Source organism: Sapajus apella, unplaced genomic scaffold (genome assembly GCF_009761245.1).
Source record: "Sapajus apella isolate SASKATOON/1434 unplaced genomic scaffold, GSC_monkey_1.0 scaffold29, whole genome shotgun sequence".
Taxonomy (NCBI): domain Eukaryota; kingdom Metazoa; phylum Chordata; class Mammalia; order Primates; family Cebidae; genus Sapajus; species Sapajus apella.
In genome coordinates this window covers 20,626,501-20,650,641 of record NW_022436969.1, presented here as the reverse complement: position 1 = coordinate 20,650,641, position 24,141 = coordinate 20,626,501, and the positions used below count along the sequence as shown (strand labels likewise).

General features: G+C 40.4%; 1 protein-coding gene across 1 annotated transcript in view; it reads right to left on the bottom strand.

The window, feature by feature from the left end:
• RAB31 (RAB31, member RAS oncogene family) overlaps window positions 1-24,141 on the bottom strand; it is a 151,141-nt gene that overhangs the window by 58,863 nt on the left and 68,137 nt on the right. The window contains exon 3 of the mRNA XM_032293389.1: window positions 9,945-10,026. Within this exon, the coding sequence (XP_032149280.1) occupies window positions 9,945-10,026 (82 nt within the window). The remainder of the gene's footprint in view (window positions 1-9,944; window positions 10,027-24,141) is intronic.

Below are 24,141 nucleotides of genomic sequence, written 5' to 3'. Positions count from 1 at the left end.
AGTGTGTGTGTGTGTGTTATACACACACACACACTAGAAAAGAAAGTACAGTGCTCTTGTGAAAGGGATGGGGAGGAGAGCAAAACCTTGCCTGTACTCTACCCTCTCCCATGAGGAAGAATGCCTACAACGATGTTCTATCATGGGCTGGTGGGGATGGTGCAGGTCAGGAGTAGGATTCTGGGGTGTGCTGCTGGTTGGTGTTGTAGCCAGACCTGTATTTCCAACGACTGCAGGAGAAAGAAAGGAGCTGCTCATTCTGAGCTTGTGACAGGCTCTGTTCTTCAAGAACTTCCAAAGGTCAAAATTTGCTCTGAACTTGACCAACAGCCTATGAATAGTAAACCACTTTTTTGACCATAGATGCTGGGGCCCTCAAGAAAGTAGGAAAGAGAGCAAAAGAGTTTCTTTGGATGTCTGCAAAGCCTGAATTGGACCTCAGCTATCTGCTGCCTCCAGTTCCTTTGCTTTCTCAAGGACCCATTCAGACCCAGATATATACCTTTATGTATTATTCACACCCAAGTGGTATGGCTGAGCAGCCTGGGGTGACCAGATCTCCTGACTGCATGTACTAAACCGTGGGCTCCTGGAGAATGTGAGTGTGGCTCCCTCTTACAGGTATGCACCACCACATCCAGGTAGTTTTTTATTTTTTGTAGAAACAGTGTCCCACTATGTTGCCCAGGCTTATCTTGAACTGTGGGGCCCAAGCTATCCTCCCACCTTGGCCTCCCAAAGTGCTGGGATTAAAAGTATGATTCACTATGCCTGGCCTAAGTCTTTATTCAAAATTTTTTCTCTGAGGTCAGCATTTCTAGCCTACATGTAAATTCCAAAGAGTTGAAAGACAGCTGGCAACTTGCTTATTGTTAATAATTTGAAGGTTTAAGGAGCAGGTATTCCCAAAGTCATCTACAAAGTCAACACAATCCCAACCAAAATCCCAGTTCAATTGTTTTGATAATTATTTACGAGCTGATCCTAAAATTCATTTGGAAATGCAAATTCTTAGAATAGCCTAGACAACCTTGAAAAAGAACAAAGTTGAAGAACTCACATTTCCCAATTTGAAAACTTACTACACAGCTACAGTAATCAAGACACTGTGGTATTGGCATAATGACAAAAAATGTGTACCAAAGGAATAGAACTGAGAGTCCAGAATCAGAGCCTCAAATTTATGGTCAGGTGATTTTCAGCAAAGGTGCCAAGACAATCAGGCAAAGAATAGTCTTTTCAATAAACTGTGTTGGGACAACTGGACAGCCACCTGCAAGGAATGAACCTGGATCCTGTCCTACAACATGCACAGAAATTAACTCCAAATGCATCACAGGGATAAAAGTCAGAGCTACGACTATAAAACTCCCAGAAGAAAATGCAGGAGTAAATCTTTACAGTCTTAGGTTAGGCAAAGACAAGTGTTGGGGAGAATACGAAAACACTAAAACCTTATACACTGTTAGTTTTCCACTTTGGAAAACAGTTTGGCAGTTCCTCTAAATGCTAGTCAGAGTTACCATATGACCCATCAATTTCACTTCTAGATATATACCTGAGAGATTTTTTAAAACAGACATCTGGCCAGCCATGGTGTCTTAAGCCTGTAATCCCAGCACTTTGGGAGGGCAAAGTAGGTGGATCACCTAAGGTCAGGAGTTTGAGACCCACCTGGCCAACACGGTGAAACTCCATCTCTACTAAAAGTACAAAAAATTAACTGGGCGTGATGATGGGTGCCTGTATTCCCAGCTACTAGGGAGGCTGAGGTGGGAGAATCGCTCGAACCCAGGGGGCAGAGGTTGCAGTGAGCCAAGATTGTGCCACTGTACTCCAGCCTGGGCAACAGAGCAAGACTCCATCTAAAAAAAATACATTTACACACAAAATTGTACATGAATATTCACAGCTATTCATAACAGCCAAGAAGTTGAGGGAAAGTGGATATTCATCAGCTGATGAATGGATAAACAAAATGTGGTCTATCCATACAATGGAATGTTATTCAGCCATAAAAAGGAAATACTTTTATGACCCACAACACAACGTGAACCTTGATAATCTTATCCTAAGTGAAAGGATTCAGTCACAAAGAACCACAGGTTGGATGATTCGGTTTGTACGAAATGTCCAGATTAGGCAAATCTAGAGACAGAAAGTATCCCAGGGCTGGAGGATGTGGAGGTGGTGGAGGGGAACTGGGAGTGACTGCTAATGCATAAAGGTTTCTTTCTGGACTGATAAAAATGCTCTAAAATGGATTGTGCTGATGGTTGAACAATTTGGAATACACCAGAGAACCCACCAAGCTGCATACTTTAGATGGATGAATTGTATGGTACGTGAATCAGATCTCAGTAAAGCTGTTTTTAAATAAAGAAAAGAGGCTGGTAATACTCCACAAACTAATAGTTAACACAGAAACAAATGTAGACAAAAGGAATTTTCAGTGAATATGATTTCTAACTGTTAAAGCTCCAGGCTGGGTTATCCAGAAAAGATGAAATTTGGCTCAGCTGCTTCCAAGGCCAACCAGAGAAGAAGAACATTAAGCTCAGAAACAGAAGCTTAAGTGGGTCTAGAACAGGTAAGCAGGGAGTCAGGGAAAGAACTCCCTGCCAAGAGAAAAGTACAGAGAATTCCACCACTGCCGCTTCACTGAGCTCTTTTTAAAAACCATTTTCCAACATGGGGAGGGGCTTTCTGAGCCAAGAGGAAGAAACAAGTATATCTTCAGAGCCACAGAAAGTTAAACATTAGCTCTACAGCTTCAGGTTTTTTAATGGGAAATTTGTGTTGGAACATCATGAATTGTGTAAAAGTATAGCATGGTGGAAAAAAATTGAAGGGAGATGGCTGAAGAAAGTTTCAGGTTGGAAGAAGTTGGCCTTCCACGGTATATAGAGCAAGAGAACCCAGAGGGGCCTCTGGTAGATTAAAGTATTATCCCCAGCTCTTCACGTCTCCATGAACCCATGCCCTATTTATGCCAATGTTGCTTTTCAGTTCCTCTCCCCAAAGGCTGCTTTGTGTCTTGACTCTGGGTTCTTGCACGGAGCTGGACAGGTAAATTCCCTTCAGTTGGCTGCACATCACTCTAGGCATGGCTCCTGTTTACATCCTAGAAAAGGCGCCTGCTGACCTGCTACTCTGTACTCTTCACAGCTTGGTGTGAAGCAGAGACCAGCACAATAACCCATTCCAAGAGGACAGGATAAAAACTTCCCAAAGGCCATACTGATGGTACAACAGAGGGAGCCCAATGGCACTCTTCCCCTCTTCATAGCCCTTGGTGGTACCAACAAACCATGTACAAATCTTATAAATATCAAGCTTCCAACAAATGGGATTCAATGATCAACTGGGAAATGGTTAAATTTTTCAAAAAACATTTTTTTAATAGATGCACCCTATGAATTATCATATTGCCACTGAATGAATGAGATAGGATGTCCATGACACACAGTTGGATTAAAAAAGGCAACATTCAGACTGAGTATCAAGAATGAACAGGCTGGGCACAGTGGCACATGCCTGTAGTCCCAGCTATTCTAGAGGCTGAGGCAGGGGAATCACTGGAGCCCAGAGATTTGAGACTGCAATGAGCTATGATCATGACACTGCACCAGCCTGGGTGACAGAGTGAGACTCTGTCTCTAAAATAAATAAATAAATAAATAGAACGAATACTCTCTTATAAAGAGAGGGGGAGGATCCTTTTAGATTCCTGTGCTCAGGAGAGGAAAAAATAGTTTTCCAAGAGTACAAATTTGTATCACAAATATAAGGCAGAACTATTACTGGGCAGTCGTAGGGCATTCACCAGAATTCTGTGTATGTTAGGTAGAACTTGAAGCAATCATTCCACAAATAAAGAAATATTCAGTCATGAACATAAGCAAAGCACTGAGCTGAGCTTTCTTCCTTTAAGGACATAGAAATCTATGTCATTGGCCAGGCTTGGTGGCTCACGCCTATAATACCAATACTTTGGGAAGCCAAGTGAGGTGGATTGCTTGAGACCAGGAGTTTAAGACTAGCCTACACAACATAGCAAGACCTCATCTCTACAATTTTTTTTAAATTAGCTGCACGTGGTGACATACACTGGTAGTCTCAGCTACTCAGGAAGCTGGAGCAGGAAGATTGCATGGGACTGGGAGTTTGAGGCTACAGTGAGCTATGATTGCATCACTGCACTCCAGCCTGGGTGACAGAGTGTGACCTAGTCTTAAAATATGATAATAATAAAACAAGAAAGAAAAAAAGAAATCTGTTTTTATATTGTCAAATCATAAACCCAAAGTGATTGTTTAAAATTATGAAAACTAAAAGAACAGTAGCAGATTTCTACGATGATAGGAAGGGATAATAAAATTCAGTGGACTCCAATAATTAATGAGACAGAACAAATGGCAATAGGCACAAGCAACAGCAGGGAATTTATTTTTAGCTCAAACATTAGGCAACATCATTACAAGCACAATTAAAGCCAGCAACAAGCTGCCAAAACAATTGAAAAATTGCCATTACTGGAGAGATGCAAGACTCCACCGGGGGGCACCAGACAAGGACAGCCCAAGGATAACGAAATCAGGCTGTCGAGGGCTGAGAAGATCAGATGACCACACAGCCATATGGATATCACTCACACACTCTCCACAAATCTAGACTCTTAAAAATGTTCACTTGAACTCGTTATCCAAAACTAAATCCATCTTCCTCAAAGTATAAAGAAAGAATATCACTACTATGGAGTCATGCCTTGCGCATATAAAATTACATAGTAATTTTATAAAATATCATAGTAGTGATATTTAAAAATTATGGATACTATCAATGGAGTCAGATGTCTACGACCTCTAAAAGTCAAATTTTAGGAAAAGCAATCACAATAGTTAGAAATGTGGTCATCTGAAAATTTTCCACTGGTATTTTTCTTTGTGATAGTACATGGCACAAACTACAATAGTCATTTTAGCAGGGTTCAAGTTTCATCAAAAGACTATTCCTTGAATAGTATATTAGAGTAGGTAAGTGTCTGACATTCCGTTTTGATCACACAGAAATCTCTCCTTTGTGACACTGTAGTGTCAAATGAAAACAGCAGGTTATAAAGAATCACAATCCCATTGATATAAAATTATCAATGCACATAGAGATATCTGAAGAATGATCATCTAATATCCATAGTGGAAATATCTGGGCAGTGGGAATTTGGATAGTTTTACTTTCAACTGTATGATTTTTTGTGCGATTTTTCAATCAAAATAAAACTCAGAACCCAGACTGCTGGATTCAATTTTCAGCTTTACACCTTATTAGCTCAGTGACATTGTGCAAGTTACTTAATGTCACTGTGTCTCAGTGATCTCACCTGCAAATGGGAATAATGACAGTTTCTACCTCAAAGTGCTTTTACAAGGAGGGCTAAACGCATCAGTACGCACAGGCACTCAGAACAGTGCATGGAACACAGCAAGTCATCAGGAAACATCCGCAAGCAGGAGAAGCAGAAGCATCGCTGACGCTAAGCCAGCTATTTGCAAAAGTGACTTATCATGCTCATTAAAGGCAGCTGCAAAAGCAACTATTTCATAGCCAGAGGTAAAAAGGGAAACAAGAACCTCTCTCTGCTTAAGTTTACATAACAATACAAACAAAAAACTAGCAGATCAACTACAAGTTACACACCCGTATATCAAGAAGTGAGGTCTCTAAGTAGACATTTTTCTTTGAATGAGTCACTTCATTTGAGGAATAGGCAGGCACAGCTGACGGAGTTAAAAGAGGTGCCCCAGGCAGCTGCTTCCCATGCACAGAAGTCTGTACTCTCAATTTAGCAGAAAAATAGAAGACATTCTAATGAGGTTAGCATTTGTAGGTCAGAATATTCATCCTAATTTATTTCTTAAAACTGTTTAAAATGTATTTTTTAAAGAAAATATTTTATTTAAATATTTCATATAACTTTAATTAATATTTATTTTAGCATTCTGAAGGTCTTTTAAAGCATGTATTCTAAAGCAGAATTCATAAAAGACAAGATTGATTGATTTGACCCTAACAAACAAGTTTGACCATTAGAAACCTAAAATAGAAATTAAAATATAAATAACACATGGAGACACTATGTATAATTTAATGTTAAGAGATTCTTACAAATTACCAATGAAAAAAGTGGGTAATGCTATGATTCAATTATTAATATCAGAAATGAAATAGCTAAAAAAATATGAAAAAAGTTTAAAGTCATCAGAAAGCATATACAAATTTCTTAAAGGATTATTTTTTCTTTCTCCTTTTAGTATGTTATAATACTTACTTTGGGTAAAAGTGAAAGAACATTAACAGTGAAACACTGTGGATTCAAATACAGGTGGATCGTACAGTATTTATCAGAGACTCTGAACTAGCAATTCCACATCTACAATTTTAGATTAGGATTATGTGCATATTTTAGCATGCTTCTTTTAGCTTTATTATTATTATTATTATTTTATTTCAGTATATTTTTGGGAAACAGGTGGTGTTTGGTTACATGAGTAAATTCTTTAGTGGTAATTTCTGAGACTTTGGTTCACTTATCACCCAAGCAGTGAATACTATATGCAATTTGTAGTCTTTTATCCCTCACCCCCACTCCCACCTTTTCCTGCAAATCCCCAAAGTCCACTGTACCATTCTTATGCCATTGCGTCCTCATAGCTTAGCTCTCACTTATGGGTGAGAACATATGATGTTTAGCTTTTTATTCCTGAGTTACTTCACTTAGAATAATGATCTCCAATCTCATCCAGGTTGCTGCGAATGTCATTATTTTGTTCCTTTTTATGGTTGAGTAGTATTCAGTAGTATTCTACAGTATATATATGTATTTTATTTTTTTCTTTATACACTCATTGATTGATGGGGATTTGGGCTGGTTCCATATTTTTGCAATTGCAAATTGTGCTGCAATAAACATGGATGTGTAAGTATCTTTTCTATGTAATGACTTCTTTTCCTTTGCATAGATGCACAGGAGAGGGATTGCTGAATCAAATAGTAGATCTACTTTTAGTTCTTTAAGGAATCGCCATACTGTTTTCCATAGTGGTTGTACTAGTTTACAATCCCATCAAGAGTGTAAAAGTGTTCCCTTTTCACCACATCCACGCCAACATCTATTATATTTTAATATTTTGATTATGGTTGTTCTGTTCATTGGCCATTTGTATAAATTCTTTTGAGAAGTGTCTATTCATGTCCTTATCCCACATTTTGATGGGATTGTTTGTTTTGTTCTTGCTGATTTTGTTGAGTTCCATGTAGATTCTGGATATTAGCCCTTTGTGAGATGTATGGACTGTGAAGATTTGCTCCCACTCTGTGGGTTGTCTGTTTACTCTGCTGATTATTTCTTTTGCTGTGCAGAAACTTTTTAGTTTAATTAAGTCCCATCTATTTATTTTTTGTTGTTGCATTTGCTTTTGGGTTCTTGGTCATGAAGTATTTGCCTGTCTAGCAGGGCTTCTTCAGTGTTATCTTCTAGAATTTTTATGGTTTCAGGTCTTAGATTTAAGTCTTTGATCAATCTTGGTTGATTTTTTATAGGGTAAGAGATGATAATCCAGTTTCATTCTTCTATATGTGGCTTGTCAATTATCCCAGCACCATTTGTTGAATAGGATGTCCATTCCCCACTTTATGTTTTTGTTTGTTTTGTCAAAGATCAGTTGACTGTAAGTATTTGGCTTTATTTCTGGGTTCTCTATTCTGTTCCATTGGTTTATATGCCTATTTTTATACCAGTACAATGCTGTTTTGGTGACTATGGCCTTATAATATAGTTTAAATTAGGGTAATGTGATGCCTTCAGATTTGTTCTTTTTGCTTAGTCTTGCTTTGGCTATGTGGGCTCTTTTTTGGTTCCATATGAATTTTGGGACTGTTTTTTTCTAGTTCTGTGAAGAATGACAGTGGTATTTTGACGGGGATTGCATTGAATTTGTAGATTGCTTTTGGTAGTATGTTCATTTTCACAATATTGATTCTACTCATCCATGAGCATGGGATGTGTTTCCATTTGTTTGTGTCTATGTCTATGATTTCTCTCAGCAGTGTTTTTAAAATGTCTTAATCTACAAATATGAGAATTTTTGTTTTAAAAGGGAATTTAAATAAAATGAAAATTATATAAACTGCCACTTGATTAGTTAGGAGACAATAATGAAAATTATAGATTATCCTGAATCCTGGATTCTTCCTTTTAGAGAAAGAGACAATAAACAGATCAATAATTGAATTAAGGCCAGGAGCAGTAGCTCACACCTGTAATCCCAGCACTTTGAAAGGTCAAGGCAGGAGGGCCAATTGAGCCCAGGAGTTCAAGATCAGCCTGGACAACATAGAAAGACTTTGTCTCTACACAAAATTTTTTTTAAAATTTAGCCCAGTGTGGTGGTGAGCACCTGTGGTCCCTGCTACTCAAGAGGCTGAGGTGAGAGGATCCCTTGAGCCCAGAAGGCTGAGGCTGCAGTGAGCTGTGCTTGCGCCACTGCACTCCAGCCTAGGTGACAGAGCAAGACCCTGTCTCAAACAAAAAGTGAATTAAATAATATATTAGAAGATAATAAGAACTGTGGAGAAAAGTGAAGCAGGAAGTGGGTGGAGTAGGGCAAGGAGGTGGTAACATTTTAGACAGGGAGGTAGAGAAGGTAACATTTGAGTTTGAATCAGACAAGGGAAAATTCTACCAATATTACTGCATAATCATCAACTCTGATAATTTTGATCAGGCTAACAGCTCTTGGCTAAGACAAGGTATTGCTTATCTCTGCTTGGCTATCTGTTTCAACTTTTATATTATGGCTGACACCTGTAATCCCAGCACTTTGGGAGGCCAAGGTGGGAGGATCACTTGAGACCAGAAGTTCAAGACCAACCTGGACAACATAACGAGACCCCTACTCTACAAAAGAAAAATAAATCAGCCAGGTGCAGTGGCTTGTGCCTATAGTCTCAGCTACTCAGGAAGCTGAGGCAGGAGGATCCCTTGAGCCCAGGAGATCAAGGGTGCAGTGAGCCATGATTGCACCACTGCACTCCAGCCTGGAAAGCACAATACGGTACAGCAACTTTTATAATATATGTTCTAGTTATTCTGCAAGTATTCCATGATACTGTGTTAGTATTCATCCTTTCCCTTTTTTGAATCTAAAGTCATGACCTTTTAAAATATATAGTCTTCTCTGTAAGTATTTCCAGCATATAGAGAGAATTAGGAGTAAGAGAGAAGTCATCTGCTGTTTTTGATAACAAAGCATCATCCATTTGACCCATTTTTCCAGTAAGAGACCCCAGATTTTCCCGGGGGCGCTAAGCCTACCTGACTTCTAGACAACGGGGTTCAGGTGGGGCTGACAGCAGCCCCTGCCTCTGGGGGGGTCAGAGTAGTGCCAAGTCCCACCAGTAGGGGCACCAAATCCCCCAGAACACTGTACCACCCGAAGTTCAGGAGAGGCCACGGGGCCTACGGCAGGCCAGTGAGAACTCAGAGGCACTAAGGTGTATGTTACCACTTGCAGAAGAGGTGCATGCTCACCTGGTAGTTGATAAAAAGGCTGAAAGTAGGTGTAGATACGCTTTTGGGACCAGAGTGAGAATGAGTCTGCCTAAAAATGAATCGAATCAAGGGTGCAACCAGAAATGCACTAAATGGAAAGAAACAGAAATAAAGATGGGCTCCTCTCACGACACATTTGGGGGACCTGAACTCAGCTCCACCTCACCCTAGGTACCCCCTTAGACTTTTCACATAGCTAATGGGTACATTTCCTTTTTGCTTACATCATTTCAAGCTAGGTTTCTGTCACCTGCAACCAAAGTCTTGTCTAATGCAAACAAACTAGAAGCTGATCTTATTTTCACTGGAAAGCCAAAAAACAGCATCTACTCACCCGTTCCTGACCAGCAGTGTCCCAGATGAGGAACTTGTGAAGTTCATTTCCACAAGGCACAGTTTTGGTCATAAAAGATGCCCTGAAAAAGAGAATCAACATCTTCACATTATTGCATTGTTTCTTTACAAAGATTCACAAGTCAAACAAGTTAAATGCTACACCTCAGCAGAACCCCAAAAGGCCCTGGTCCTTGGAAACCACTAAGAGGAGAAAAGGGCTAGAAAACTCATGACACCCAAAAGAAAATATTCTGCATTTTCTGTTAGTCCACCTGGGGGCTTTGAAACAGAACAAAACAAAAGAGGCATTCAAAAGCCTGTGTTTCTGGCCAGGTGTGGTGGCTCACACCTGTAATACCAGCACTTTGGGAGGCCGAGGAGGGCGGATCACGAGGTCAGGAGTTCGAGACCAGCCTGGCCAACGTGATGAAACCCCATCTCTGCTGAAAATATAAAAATTTAGCTGGACGTGGTGGCAGGTGCCTGTAGTCCCAGCTACGCGGGAGGCTGAAGCAGGAGAATCACTTGAACCCAGGAGGTGGAGGTTGCAGTGAGCTGAGATTGCACCACTGCACTCCAGCCCAGGTGACAGTATAAGACTTTGTCTCAAAAAAATAAAGTAAAAAAATAAAAATAAAAGTAACACAAAAATTAGTTGTGCATGGTGGTGGGCACCTGTAGTCCCAGTTACTCAGGAGGCTGAGGCAGGAGAATCACTTGAACCCAGGAGGCGTGGGCTGCAGTGAGCCAAAATATCACCACTGCACTCTGGCCTGGGTGATAGAGCAAGACTCTGTCTCAAAAACAAACAAAGAAAAGACTCTGTTTCTAAAAGCAGTTAGCTTCAATTATTCAAATACCCCCAGATCTCAGAAAAGAATACAACCTTGGATTTAAAAAACTTATTACAATAATTAAGAGTGAAAATGGCAGCTTACCAGCTTACCATAAATGTTGGCATGTTATGGTTTTGGCCTTACAATGGCACAAAAAAAAATGTTGCCTTAACATATTTGCTATGCTGTTAAGAATCCAACACTAGTAGCAACTAATAGAATGCTACATCTAAGTCCCAACCTGCTTGCATAAATGCAAGGGTGAAGATTGGCAGCCTAACACATATTTATGTTTTCTCTATAAAAAAGGAAGGATTTTTTTCCTCCCTTCTGAGTCCAAAAAGAAAGGATTTTAAAGCTTCAGTAGATCATGAAACACTCAGTATTTTCTTTTTTGCATATTTCCTCTGAAAAAGCATTTTCTTTGTACACATGAAGGGTATACAAATACAAAGAATGTTCAATAGTCTTGACTTTTATGAGGCAAAGTTTCCTATTCATTGAAAAACTGTAAGCATCCCCAATAGTGGGACAACCTGCTATGAGAGCCTCCTGAAGTGATGGAATAAGTAGATACATCACTTACACAGCGTTCTGACCACAAATGTTTAGTCTGAATTTAATTGTAAGAAAACAATCAGGCAAATGTAGAATGTGAAACATTCTGTAAGGCAAGCTGGCCTGAATGCTTCAAATAAGTCAATGTCATGAAAAGCAAACCAGAAAAATGCAGGGAGATTCTTCTAGAATCTAGATTGAGAGGAAAGAGGCAAAACAACCAAATGCAATATATAAACCTTGGCTGGATTCCAGATTAGGGGAAAAACAACTTTAAAATATATCTGGCCAGTGTGGTAGCTCTTTCCTGTAATCCTAGCACTTTGGAAAGCTGAAGCAGGAGGATGGCTTAAGGTCAGGATTTCGAGACCAGCCTGGACAACACAGTAAGACTCCTTCTTTACAAAAAACAATTTTTTAAATCAGCTGAGCATTATGGCACGAGCCTGTAGTTCTAGCAGCTCGGAAGACCGAGGCAGAAGGACAGCTTGAGCCCAGGAGTTTGAGGCTGTAGTAAAGAGCCAATATTGTCCCAGTGCACTCCACTCTGGGTGACAGAGCGAGACCCTGTACCCCTCACCCCCCAATTTTAAGGACAATTGAAAATTTTTAAATTCACACTATATGCAAGATATTATGATTAATTCAAATTAATTTTCTAGGTATGATCATGCTGTCCTCATTATGTTCTTATTCTTAGGAGGTGAACCCTGGGGTTTTAGGGATAAAGAGTCAGGGGTTCTTTCCCTTACTTTCAAATGGTCCAGCCTGGTCCACTAGCATCATCACAGTAATATTTCCTCAGCCTCTAAATTTTCTAAGAATAAGAGGCCAAATACAGAAGTCTCAAGTAGAAAAGTCTACTGTAATTCCCACACTATCCCCACAACAAACCAAAGGTTAATAATAGTTAGAGAGTTCTAATTGTCAACCTACAGTTGCACTAAGTTGAAATTCTAAGTATTCTAAGTGATAAGATCCAGTATTATTAAAGCCACATCTACATCTATTCCTTTATTTCTTTAAAAGTGTTTAAAATGTATATCCAGACTACTAGGTAGAGCCAATAAATTCCAAAAATGTTAATATCTTTATTACTTTTCCCATTTTAAAAGCAACATATGTATTTCATTAAAAAGAAACTCAAAAAATGAAAAGGAAATAAAAACCAACCATATTTCACCACCCAGTCATAATCACTGCTAAGAAATTGGTATATGTCCTTCCCAATTATTTTTACACAACTTTTAAAATGGGATTATTCATTCAGTTCTTGTTTTCCTTCTATTTTTAGCTGATAATAATCATGCATCTTATGGGATGCAGAGTGATACGTACATATATGTATGTAATGTGTAATAATCAAATCAGGGTAATTAGCATATTCATCATCTTGGACATTTATCATTCCTTGGTGTCGTGAACATCCAAAATCCTGTCTTCTAGATTTTCGAAAACGTACACAAAAATATTGTAGCCATAATCATCCTACAGTGCTACAGAACACTAGAACGTTTTTCTCTCATCTAGCTATAACTTTGTTAAACAAACTCTCCCTATCCTTCCCTCCCCGAACACTTACCAGCTTCTAATAACCACAATTCTACTATACTTCTACGAACATTTTTTTTTTTTTTGCTCTCGCATATGAGTAAGAACACGCAGTATATATCTTTCTGTGCCTGGCTTATTTCGCTTAACATAATGTCCTCCAGGTTCATCCATGTTGTATGAACGACAGGATTTCATTCTTTTTTACAGCTTAATAGTAGTCCAGTGTACATTTATATCACATTTTCTTTATCCATTCATTGGTTTTTGTTTTTGTTTTGTTTTTTTGAGACAGAGTCTCACTCTGCCACCCAGGCTGGAGTGCAGTGGTAAAGTCTCAGCTCACTGTGACCTCTGCCTCCCAGGTTCATGTGATTCTCCTGCCTCAGCCTCCCAAGTAGCTGAGATTACAGGCGTGTGCCACCACACCCAGCTAATTTTTGTGTTTTTCTTTAGTAGATTCGGTTTCACAATGTTGACCAGGCTGGTCTCAAACTCCTGACCTCAGGTGATCCACCCTCCTCAGCCTCCCAAAGTGCTGGGATTACAGGTGTGAGTCACTGTGCCAGCCTCCATTCATTTGTTGATGGACACTTGGGTTGATTCCATATCTTGGCTGTTGTGAATAGTGCAGCAATAAATCTGTGAGTGTGGGTATTCCTTTGATATGCTGATTCCCTCTCCTTTGCATAAATACCCAGTAGTAGAACTGCTGGACTGTAAGGCTGTCCTATTTTTAGCTTTTCTGAGAAACCTCCATGCTGTCTTCCATAATGGCTGTACTAATGCACACAGTGTTTAATTTACCAACAGAGCACAAGAATTTCCTTTTCTCTTCATTCTTTCCAGCATTTACTTTTTTTTTTAATTGTTAATGATAGCCATTCTAACTGGAGAGAGATGATATCTCCCTGTAGTTTTAATTTGCATTTCCCTGATAATTAGTGATGTTGAGCATTTTTCCATCTAAGTATATGGCCATTTGTATGTCTTCTTTTTAGAAACGTCCATTCAGATTCCTTGCCAATTTTAAATCATTTTACTTGGGTTTTCTTTGCTGTTGAGTAGTTTGAGTTCCTTGCATATTCTGGATTTTAGTCTCTTGTATTTCAAAGCTCAAGTTGAAAGTCATACGTAGTAAAGTAGCCTTTTCAAGACACTTCAAATAACTGAAGAAAATATTTTATAACATCTTCAAAGGTAACTGGCCACTGCCCAATATCCTGGTACCTTTGATAGACACCATGTTATGAGTTTTAACATGTTTTGACTTGTAATTGTTCTGCAGTGTGAAATATCGAAAGTTAATCTCAGAGAACTAAAGACTGAGTCATTCTCCATCTGACTCCTCTGATGTTCTACAGTTTTGATCCTTGGGTGACAGCCTCAGCAGGCACATTACATTTCTCTGGTTTCATTAAAAATGATTATTTCCATGCTTAGTGAGTGTAAATCTGTATAAAGCCTCTGCTACATACATTACGATTATATAATTTTTCTTTAGTATGGACTCTCTGATGTCAATTAATGCTTGAACTCATGATGAAGGGTTTGCCATACTCATTGTGTTTGTAAGGATTCTCCCAAGAATGAATTATTGGATGTTGTGGGAGAAGTGAATTGTGCATGAAGACCTTGCCACACTCATTTCATTTGTAAGGCTTCTCTCCAGTATGGATCACCTGATGGTAAGTACTGACTGCACATTGAAGGCTTTGCCATGCTCATTACACTTGTAAGATTCATCTCCGGTATGAATTCTCCAATGTCTTGTAAGATGTGAATTGTGACCGAAAACCTTGTCACATTCATTACATTTGTAGAGTTTCTCTCCAGTATAAACTCTCTCCAGTGATGTGCAAGGTTTATTTTTGACTAATAACCTTGCTACATAAATCACATGTATGTCATTTCTCTCTGGAATGGGTTATCTAATATACAGCATAGAGTGAGTCATATAATTAAAGGTTTTGCCACACTCATTACACTTGTAAGGTTTTTCCTAATGTGTGCTTTCTGTTCTTGTATAAGGAAAAATAGATTATGTTAAGTCCCATATTTGTTAGAAATATGGATTTGGGTTTAGAAGGAATTCTTTGGAGTGGTGAAACTGAGGGACCATTGCTGATAGACTTTTCAACTTGATGACATTCATAAATTTTATCTTTGGCTTCAAATAGCTGCATTTCAGGTGGATATGACTGAAAGCTTAATCCAAGCTGATTTTTAGTGCCTGCATCCCTTCTACCATGTTGGTCTCTTCTACTAGTGAGATTTTTTTAGGCACTCTTGTAATGCTTTCACTTCTCCACTGACACTCAAAGTACCGTCTATTTTTCTGGATTTCCCTGAAGTAAAAGTTTCCAACGTCGTGACTTCGTGTCTTTCCAATGACAGTGTGTGGAGTATTTCTCCTGTATTACTTTTCTTTTTGGAAAATAGTTCCTTGATTGCACATTTACAAAAGATATCCCTTAGAGAGAAGGAAGCAGAGAGTTCCCAGAAGCCAGATGTATACGGGATAACTCTCTCGAACCATGTTTTTCCTCTGCTCTCACACCACAACAACCATCAACACAGAAGAGGACTTCTGTGACCAAATCTGTAGCAGTTTCTCCCCACCATCAGCAGCAGGCACCAACTAGACGTCCTCCAATTTAATTCTGACACTCTCCCCCTGGAAATGCTGTCAGATCCCACAGGTTAAGGGCTCAGTCTCCAAGACTGCCCCTCCACAGACACCAGTCCCGAGTCTGGGCCTCTAGAACTTCTGATCGACAGGCTTCAGGTTGGGGATCCCACCGACCCTTCTTTGGGTTTGATTAATTTGCTACAGCGGCTCACAGAACCCAAGGAAACACTTGCTTATAGTGACCAGTTTCTCATAAAGGATATTGTAAAGGATACAGATGAAGAGATGCACAGGGAAAGGTAAGCGGGAAGGGGACACAGAGCCGCCATGCCCTCCCTGGGCACCACTCTCCAGGAACCTCAGGTCTCCAGAAGCTTCCCAAACCCTGTTTTTTTTTTTGAGTTTTTAGTGGGAGGCTTCATAACACAGACATTCTCATTGTTTTTTTCTTTTCTTTTTTTTTTTTTTTAAGGCAGAGTCTAACTCTGTTGCTCAGGCTGCAGTGCAATCACGTAATCGCATGATCTCAGCTCGCTGCAAACTCCACCTCCTGGGTTCAAGCAATTCTCCTGCTTCAGCCTCCCGAGTAGCGGGGATTACAGGGATGCATCATCACACGAGGCTAATTTTTGCAATTTTAGTAGAGAAGGGTTTTCACCATGTTGGTCAGGTTGGTCTCAAACCCCTGACCTCTAGTGATCCACCCACCTCGGCTTCCCAAAGAGCTGGGATTACAGGCATGAGCCACTGCACCCAGCCTTCATAGACATTCTTAACAATCTTGTAGATATGTGATTGGACAAAAAGTGCATGATCAAAACCCAGCAAGCCCTGTGTGTTCAGGTTCTTCTTGGCCTCTCTGTGTAGCATTCCCTCCTGTAGCGAATGGGGCAGGACTCTATCTGGAAGGACTCGAGATCAGATTAGAGTCTTGCCTTGGGCAGGTAAAAGGAGGACAGGAGAAGGTAAGACAGCGATTCTATTTTCCAAGGCCTAAAGCACCCCAAGATTATAAGAAGGGCTTGGGAGTCAGAAGCCAGGAACCATAGGTAAAAACCTATATATATATGAAAAGATGACATATGTATCATGACATCCTACCAGATGAAAGCTGTCCATCATGATAAGATCTCTCCATGTGTTTCTGTTGGAGCTGCAGCACCACTCTGATTACACCTTTGATACGTTTCCACTCTTTTCTCTTTCTTGCTATTTTCACTTGACTCTCCACTGTCCACGAGTCTTTCCCTTGCCCCATCATGAAGATAATAGTTGGGTCAGGAAGAGAATTTCCTGCTATGGTGACCAGGTTCTTGTAGCTCTCCAACATCACGTCCCTCTATAGAGGCTACTGTGCAGGGTCCAAGTATTCCCACTCATCCTCAGAGAATTTACAGCCACACCCCTGAAAGCCCAGCATCCCTGAGTAAGAACTGTTCCTGACTCTTTTTCTTTCCTCTTCTTCCTCTTTCAGGCTTCTTCCAAAATAATACCAGTTTTTATGTCAATCACACTGTGGTGTGACCACCCCATGTGATCTGCTTCCGAGTTTGTGGGAAACTATTTTAATACAACTTTTACTCTGAAAATTGATCATACTCTACCCAAATTTTGCTTTTCCTCAACTTTATATATCCTCAAAATCTTTCCATTTCTATGAATATAGATCAGTATCATCTAAAATCAGCTGGATGCAGTGGCTCACATCTGTAATCCCAGCACTTTGGGAGGCCAAGGTGGGCAGATCACTTGAGCTCAGGAGTTTGAGACCAGCCTGGCCAACATGGCAAAACCCCATCTCTACTAAAAATACAAAATTAGCCAGGTATGGTGGTGCATGCCTGTAATCCCGGCTACTTGGAGAGGGGGCTGAGGCAAGAGAATTGCTTGAACCTAGGAGGCAGAGGTTGTGGTGAGCCGAGATCGCACCACTGCACTCCAGCCTGGGTGACAGGGCAAGGCAAGGCTCCATCTCAAAAAAAAAAAAAAAATCAACTAAAATCTTTCCATTTCTATGAATATAGATCAATATTATCTAAAATGACTGAAGATCATACACCATGTTACGGAATTATTCAATACTTGAGTGATGGACATTTTGGTTACCTATGGCTCACTATTATGATAATGATTCCGTGAATATCCTTGTACTTACATCTTTATGTCCCTGTACAACTATATCTTTAGATTTAATTCTTTAAAAGTAGAGCCAGACAACAAAAGAAAAAAAAAGTAGAGCTGGGTATGGTGGCTGACACCTATAATCTCAGCACTTTGGGAGGCCAAGGTGGGAGGATCCCTTGAGGCCAGGAGTTCAAGAACAGCCTGGGCAACATAGCGAGACCCCCTGCTCTACAAAAGAAAAAAAAGCAGCCAAGTGCAGTGGCTTGTGCCTGTAGTCCCAGCTACTCAAGAAGCTGAGGCAGGAGGATCCCTTGAGCCCAGGAGGTCAAAGGTACAGTGAGCCATGATGGTGCCACTGCACTCCAGCCTGGGCAACACAGCAAGACTCTGTCTCTATAAATAAATAAATAAATAAATGAAATAGATACACTCCACTTTTGCTACATGTGCCAAACTTAGGTTGTACCAACCTACATGTCCATAGTGGTGTATGAGACTGCCTTTTCCTCAATCATTATTAATCTTTCAAATCTCTTTTTGTATTCACTATGCTTATCACAAGTTTAAACATCATTTTAACATTTATTGTTCGCTTGTATTTTCCTTTGTAAAGGAACTTTTCTCTAGTTCATGACCTTTGCCCACTTTTCAACTGGGGTCATCATCCTTCTCTTATTCATTTTTTGAGTATTTTCTACTAACCTTTTGTAGTAATATATTTTAAATAATATTTTCCAGTTTAACATTTGCCCTTAACTCTGTTTGTGGATTTTTTTTCCATAAACTCATTTGAAAATTTTATTGGACAACTCCATCAAAATTTTGTTTTTGTGCATTTTGTTTTTATTTTCACTTTTGATGGTAGCCAGATTTTCATTTATTCTTCAATATATTCTAGGTGCTGGGATAAATAATACAACAACCCGACCCTTAAAACATTCCCCTTAGGGTTAGAAAACAAAGTTCATGCCTTTAAAATCTTAGGAAAAAATATAAAATATCCAGTCCAACCCCTTCATAGTACAGGTAGGGCAGGAAACCCTAATCTCAGAAGACTGCTTGGTTCCTGGTGAAAGAAGTCTAGCAGTACAACCAGGAAGAGGAAGCAGAGGCCCTTGCTGCCAGGCTCAATTAAACAGCCCATAAAGCCCCTGGTTTCCTGTTCTGGAAATGGGGCCAATACCTACTCTGCATTAAATAGAAGGTGTTTGCAGGGACAAATAGGGAAATGGATACCTGTGAAATTCCCCTTGGTTCACAGCGAGCTGTGAAGAGCAACTTTAATAGTAGCGGGAAGGTACACCTCACACACACATCCCTCTGTGCTCCTGATCTCTTGCCACTAGGAAAAAGACTCTCAGTATTTGAAATGATGACCATGACAATCATGGCTTTTTTTTTGGTTAACTGAGGTTTGTTGTTGGATTTTAAGTCTTTGCTAGCTTTTGATCTTAAGAACTTCACCCAGCGTAGGCAACAATACAGTAAGACTTCATTTCCACAAAAATTAAAAAATTTAATTAAAAACAAAAATTTAAAAATAGCCAGGTGTGGTGGCTCACACCTGTGGTCTCAACTACTCAGGAGGCCAACGTAGAAGGATTGCTTAAGCCTGGGAGGTAGAGGCTGCAGTGAGCCATGATCGCATCACTGCACTCCAGCCTGGATGACAGAGCAAGACCCTGTCTCAAAAAACCAACCAAACAAACAAGAACCTCAGGCATCTTTTCTTCTGTATAGATTACCCTCAAAAATGGTGGAGGGGGCTCACTGGCCTGCTAAACTGACTTCATTATCTGTGGAAACCAAAATCTGGCAGAGAAGTAACATAATCTCCTTACAAAAGTTGAAATAAAAGGGAGACACACACATACACACACACACACTCAAGATGTCGATGCAATCTGCTTAAATAGCAGAGCCAAGGTTTTTCAGAGTGAATCAGAGAGGCCCTAAGAATTAACTCTTTTAATGCTGAAGCAATGGCATTTTATAGCCTATGGCCTTTTACGAAAGGTCGTGTGATTCCAGTAGGAAGAACAAGGGCGGGCTTTGAGAGTGGACTCACTTGGTGTGAGCCATGAGAGTGCTGCTCACGGGCTGTGTGCACCTAGGCAAGTCCCCTAACCACCCTGGGCTTGGGGGTGGCCAGCAGGGTTACTGCCAAGCAGGCAGTGCTGGGGCCAGGAACTGAAATGTCTACAGACCAGGAAGGACATATAAATGGGTGAAGCGGGCTAGGTGTGAATGTTAATACTGAGGAACATAATAGTAATAATACCTAGCAGGAATACTGTGAACAGGGGAGGCCTGGCCTCCCATGCGGAGCGCCACCAGCTGGCTCCTGCCACATGGGAATGGGCACCAGGGCTCCAAACCCACTGATTTTTTTCAAAAGAAGCCAGGAATGCAAGTTTATTACGTGAAAGTCTTCTGATTCTTCACTGTTGGCTTAAAGTCTTTAGAGCACTGTGAAGGCCGAACAAAACAAATCTATTAATATAAATCAGTTCCTCAGCCCACCGAATCTACCAGCTTTTGGAAAAGCACTCAAACATTTTAAAAGTTTTCCATTTCTGCCACCTTCCAGGAAAACTGTATGTGTCATTTAGAACGTGTTCCCACTAGCTTTATTTTTCTGCAACCGGGGTTTTAAAACATTTTCTCAGAGTTCCAGAGGGGAAATTTTCATCAATTTTTAATCGGCAAGTTAAATTACAGCAGCAAGACAAGACACAAGGGTGGAGGGGCTGAGCCTGACACTGACTCCAGAGAAAAAGCAAGGAAGGAGGCAGAAATAGGAACAGGGCTGGGCACAGCGTCTCACTCCTGTAATCTCCTTTGGGAGGCCAAGTTGGGAGGATCACCTGAGGTCAGGAGCTCAAGACCAGCCTGGCCAACATGGTGAAACTCCGACTCTACTAAAAACACAAAAATTAGCAGGGCATGGTGGTGCATGCCTATAGTCCCAGCTACTTGGGAGGCTGAGGCAGGAGAATTGCTTGAACCTGGAAGGTAGAAGTTGCAATGACCCAAGATCATGTCACTGCACTCCAGCCTGGGCAACAGAGAAGACTCCATCTCAAGTAGCTAGGACTACAGGTGCGTGCCACTGCACTGAATTAATTTTTGTATTTTTTTTTATATAGAGACGGAGTTTCACCCTGTTGCTCAAGCTGATCTTGAACTCCTGGGCTCAAACGATCCACCCACCTCGGCCTCCCAAAGGGCTGGGATTACAGGCAGGAGCCACCATGCCTAGTCAAACATGAATTTTTATAATCAAAAGGATTAGACTTTAATCTTGTCTGTGTCACAGTTAAAGTTGAGTCACCTGTCTAAGCCCCTATTTCACAACTGTCTGCTTCTATTGAGGTCCCTTTGGTTGCAAGACTCAGAAACCCAACCAGCCTGGCTTAAGCCCAAAGGAAGGGTGAGGTGAGAGTTGTGACATTCAGCAAATAAAAATACAGGATGCCAGCTCAATTTGAATTTCAGATAAAGAACTAATAAATTTTTAGTATACGCATGTCCCAAATATTGCACAGGGCATACTTGTATTATACCCTAATTGCAGCCTGCAACTTAATAACAAGTTAACAGTCATCACTTGGCAGCCTGACTCAGTTTCCCAGAGGCTGGCAACCAGCCATGAAAAAGAGCAAGGAGGACCTAAGTGGACAGGGAATGTATGTTGTGGATTGTTAGGTAAAGTGTGATACATTTTAATTTTTAGAAATTATCTACTTGTACACCTGCATGTCCACAGAAAGTACTTATAAGAAATATGTTAAATAGTGCTTATAAGAAATATGTTAAACTTTGGACTCTAAATATTGGTTATGTAAACTGAAGAATAAGGGATTGAAAAGCTAGTAAAATCCTCTGACTTCACTTTTTATTTTATATATTTCTGCATAGTATAAAATTTTTCATAATTTTTAAAACTAAGGTATAATTTTTAAACTAATAACAGCTTTTTTAGAGCACTTTTCGTTTACAGAAATAAACTGAGCAGAAAGTGCAGAGAGTTTCCACAGACCGCTGACCCTGAAACCTGGGTTTGAATGGCATGGGCCCACTTCTAAGTCGATCTCCTCTGTCTCCCACCCTCAAGGCAGCAAGGCCAACCCCTCCTCTTCCTGCTTCTCCTAAGCCTACTCCGTGTGAAGACGACGCGGATGAAGACCTTTATGATGGTCCACCTCCACTTAATGAATAGTAAATGTATTTTCTCTTCCTTATGATTTTCTTAGTAATGTTTTCTTTTATGTAGCTTACTTTATTGTAAGAATACAGTATATAATACACATCATGTACAAAATATGTGTGAATTGACTATGTTCTTGGTAAGGCTTCAGGTCAACAGCTGGCTGTTGGCAGGTAAGTTTTGGGGGAGTCAAAAGTTATAAGTGGAGCCAGGCGCAGTGGCTCACATCTGTAATCCCAGCACTTTGGGAGGCCAAGGCGGGTGGATCACCTGGGGTCAAAGTTCGAGACCAGCCTGGCCAACATGGTGAAACTCTGTCTCTACTAAAAATATAAAAATTAGCTGAGCATAGTAGCACACACTTGTAATCCCTAGCTACTCAGGAGGCTGAGGCAGGAGAATTGTTTGAACCTGCTTGAACCCAGGAGGCAAAGGTTGCAGTGAGACCAGATCGCACCAATGCACTCCAGTCTGGGAGACAGAGCAAAACTCCCTCTCAAAAAAAAAAAAAAAGTTATAGGTGGTTTTTCAACTATCCAGGGGTCAGCAATCTTAATCCCTGAGTTGTTCAAGGGTCAATTGTAATACATAAGTTTTTTAAAACCCCAAAGCACCGAAAGACATTTATTAGAAAAACACTGTCAACTGTGTTTGTCTCCAAAATGGTACCAACGATCCATCCCCCACCCCCCACCCCCCCACCCTCCCTCTACGCATGTGCAGCTCCTCCCACCATGAGGTGGCCTGTGTCTCTCTCCCTTGAATCTGGACTGATACAGCAACTCTCTTTGACCAAATGACTATGACCAAAATGACCTAACTATCCTATGTATCATGCCTATACCTATGCTTAACACTTATGCTTTTTTTTTTTTAATGTACTCACCCTGCAAATTTGCTTTTTTTTAAAAGTAAAAATTGTCTTTTTACTTTTAAAAAAGATCATTACAAAAGGAATACAGATTTGTTATTTAAAAAATTTTTTTAAACGAAAGTTTAGAAAGAAGGCACAAATCTCTCTTCTATCTTCTGAAACCATACTTCATAATCATTCTTATCAGTTCTGCTTTTCATTATCAGAAAAAAAAAAAAACCACCAAGTGAAAAATAAGACAGGAAAAAAACATACATTCCAGAGCAGAGTGAAAAGAATTTCCTCCATGAAAAGTGAACCTATCCTAGAAGTGCCTATGTTGGGAGACAGCTCTTTAGGGTCTCTCACATCATGCACATCTTGCAAGCAAACACAGTTTTTTCCGGATTGTGTTTTCAAGGATGCTTGTACAGGCTGAGTATCCCTTATCCAAAATGTTTAGTACCAGAGTGTTTTGAATTTGGGATTTTTTTTTTAGATGGAGTTTCGCTCTATTGCCCAGGCTGGAGTGCAGTGGTGCAATCTCGGCTCACTGCAATCAACACCTTCTCTTGCCTCAGCCTCCCAAGTAGGTGGAACTATAGGCATGTGCCACCATACCTGGCTAATTTTTGTATTTTTAGTAAAGATGGGGTTTTACCACATTGGCCGGGCTGGTCTTGAACTCCTGACCTCATGTGGTCCGCCCACCTCGGCCTCCCAAACAGCTAGAATTACAGGTGTTAACCACCTCGGCCAGTTGGATTTTTTAAAATTTTTCAACAATTGCATTATACGTACCCAGTTGAATAGCCTAAAGCTGAAATTCCAAAATATGAAATATTCCAATGAGCATTTTGAGTACGACCTTTGAGCTTCATGCAGGCACTCAAAAGTTTCAGATTTGGGAGTATTCTGGATTTCAGGTTTTGGGATAAGGGATGCTCAACCTGCATAGCAAACATCCTTGGAGGGGAGAGTCTCCCTCTAGATCCTGGGAGGGGAGAGTCTCCCTCTAGATCCTTGGAGAGGAGAGTCTCCCTCTAGAGCTGAGGACCAACGTTCTCACCGCCCCATGTAGAAGACATGGATTCCCTCAGCTCAGGGTTCCTCTCCCATAACATAACCCCCTGCATGTGAGGTGTCTGATTCTCATGTCACCCTATGGAAATTTGGACCAAGGAAACCAATGCAAAATGCAAAACTCTGGCAATTGCTACTGCCTCTGTCTCTGACCCAGGGGTCTTTTGTCGTCTGCCAGCATCCCTGAAACAGTCAGGCTAACAAAGTTACAACTGCTAACTTATCAACAAGTTGCAGGCTATAATTAGGGTAAAATCTCAGACCTTTCCTAATTCTTGATATTTTCATGAATATGTTTCTTTAAGTCATTTTTAAACAAGAAAATGTGGGTTTTCTCAGCTACACAGT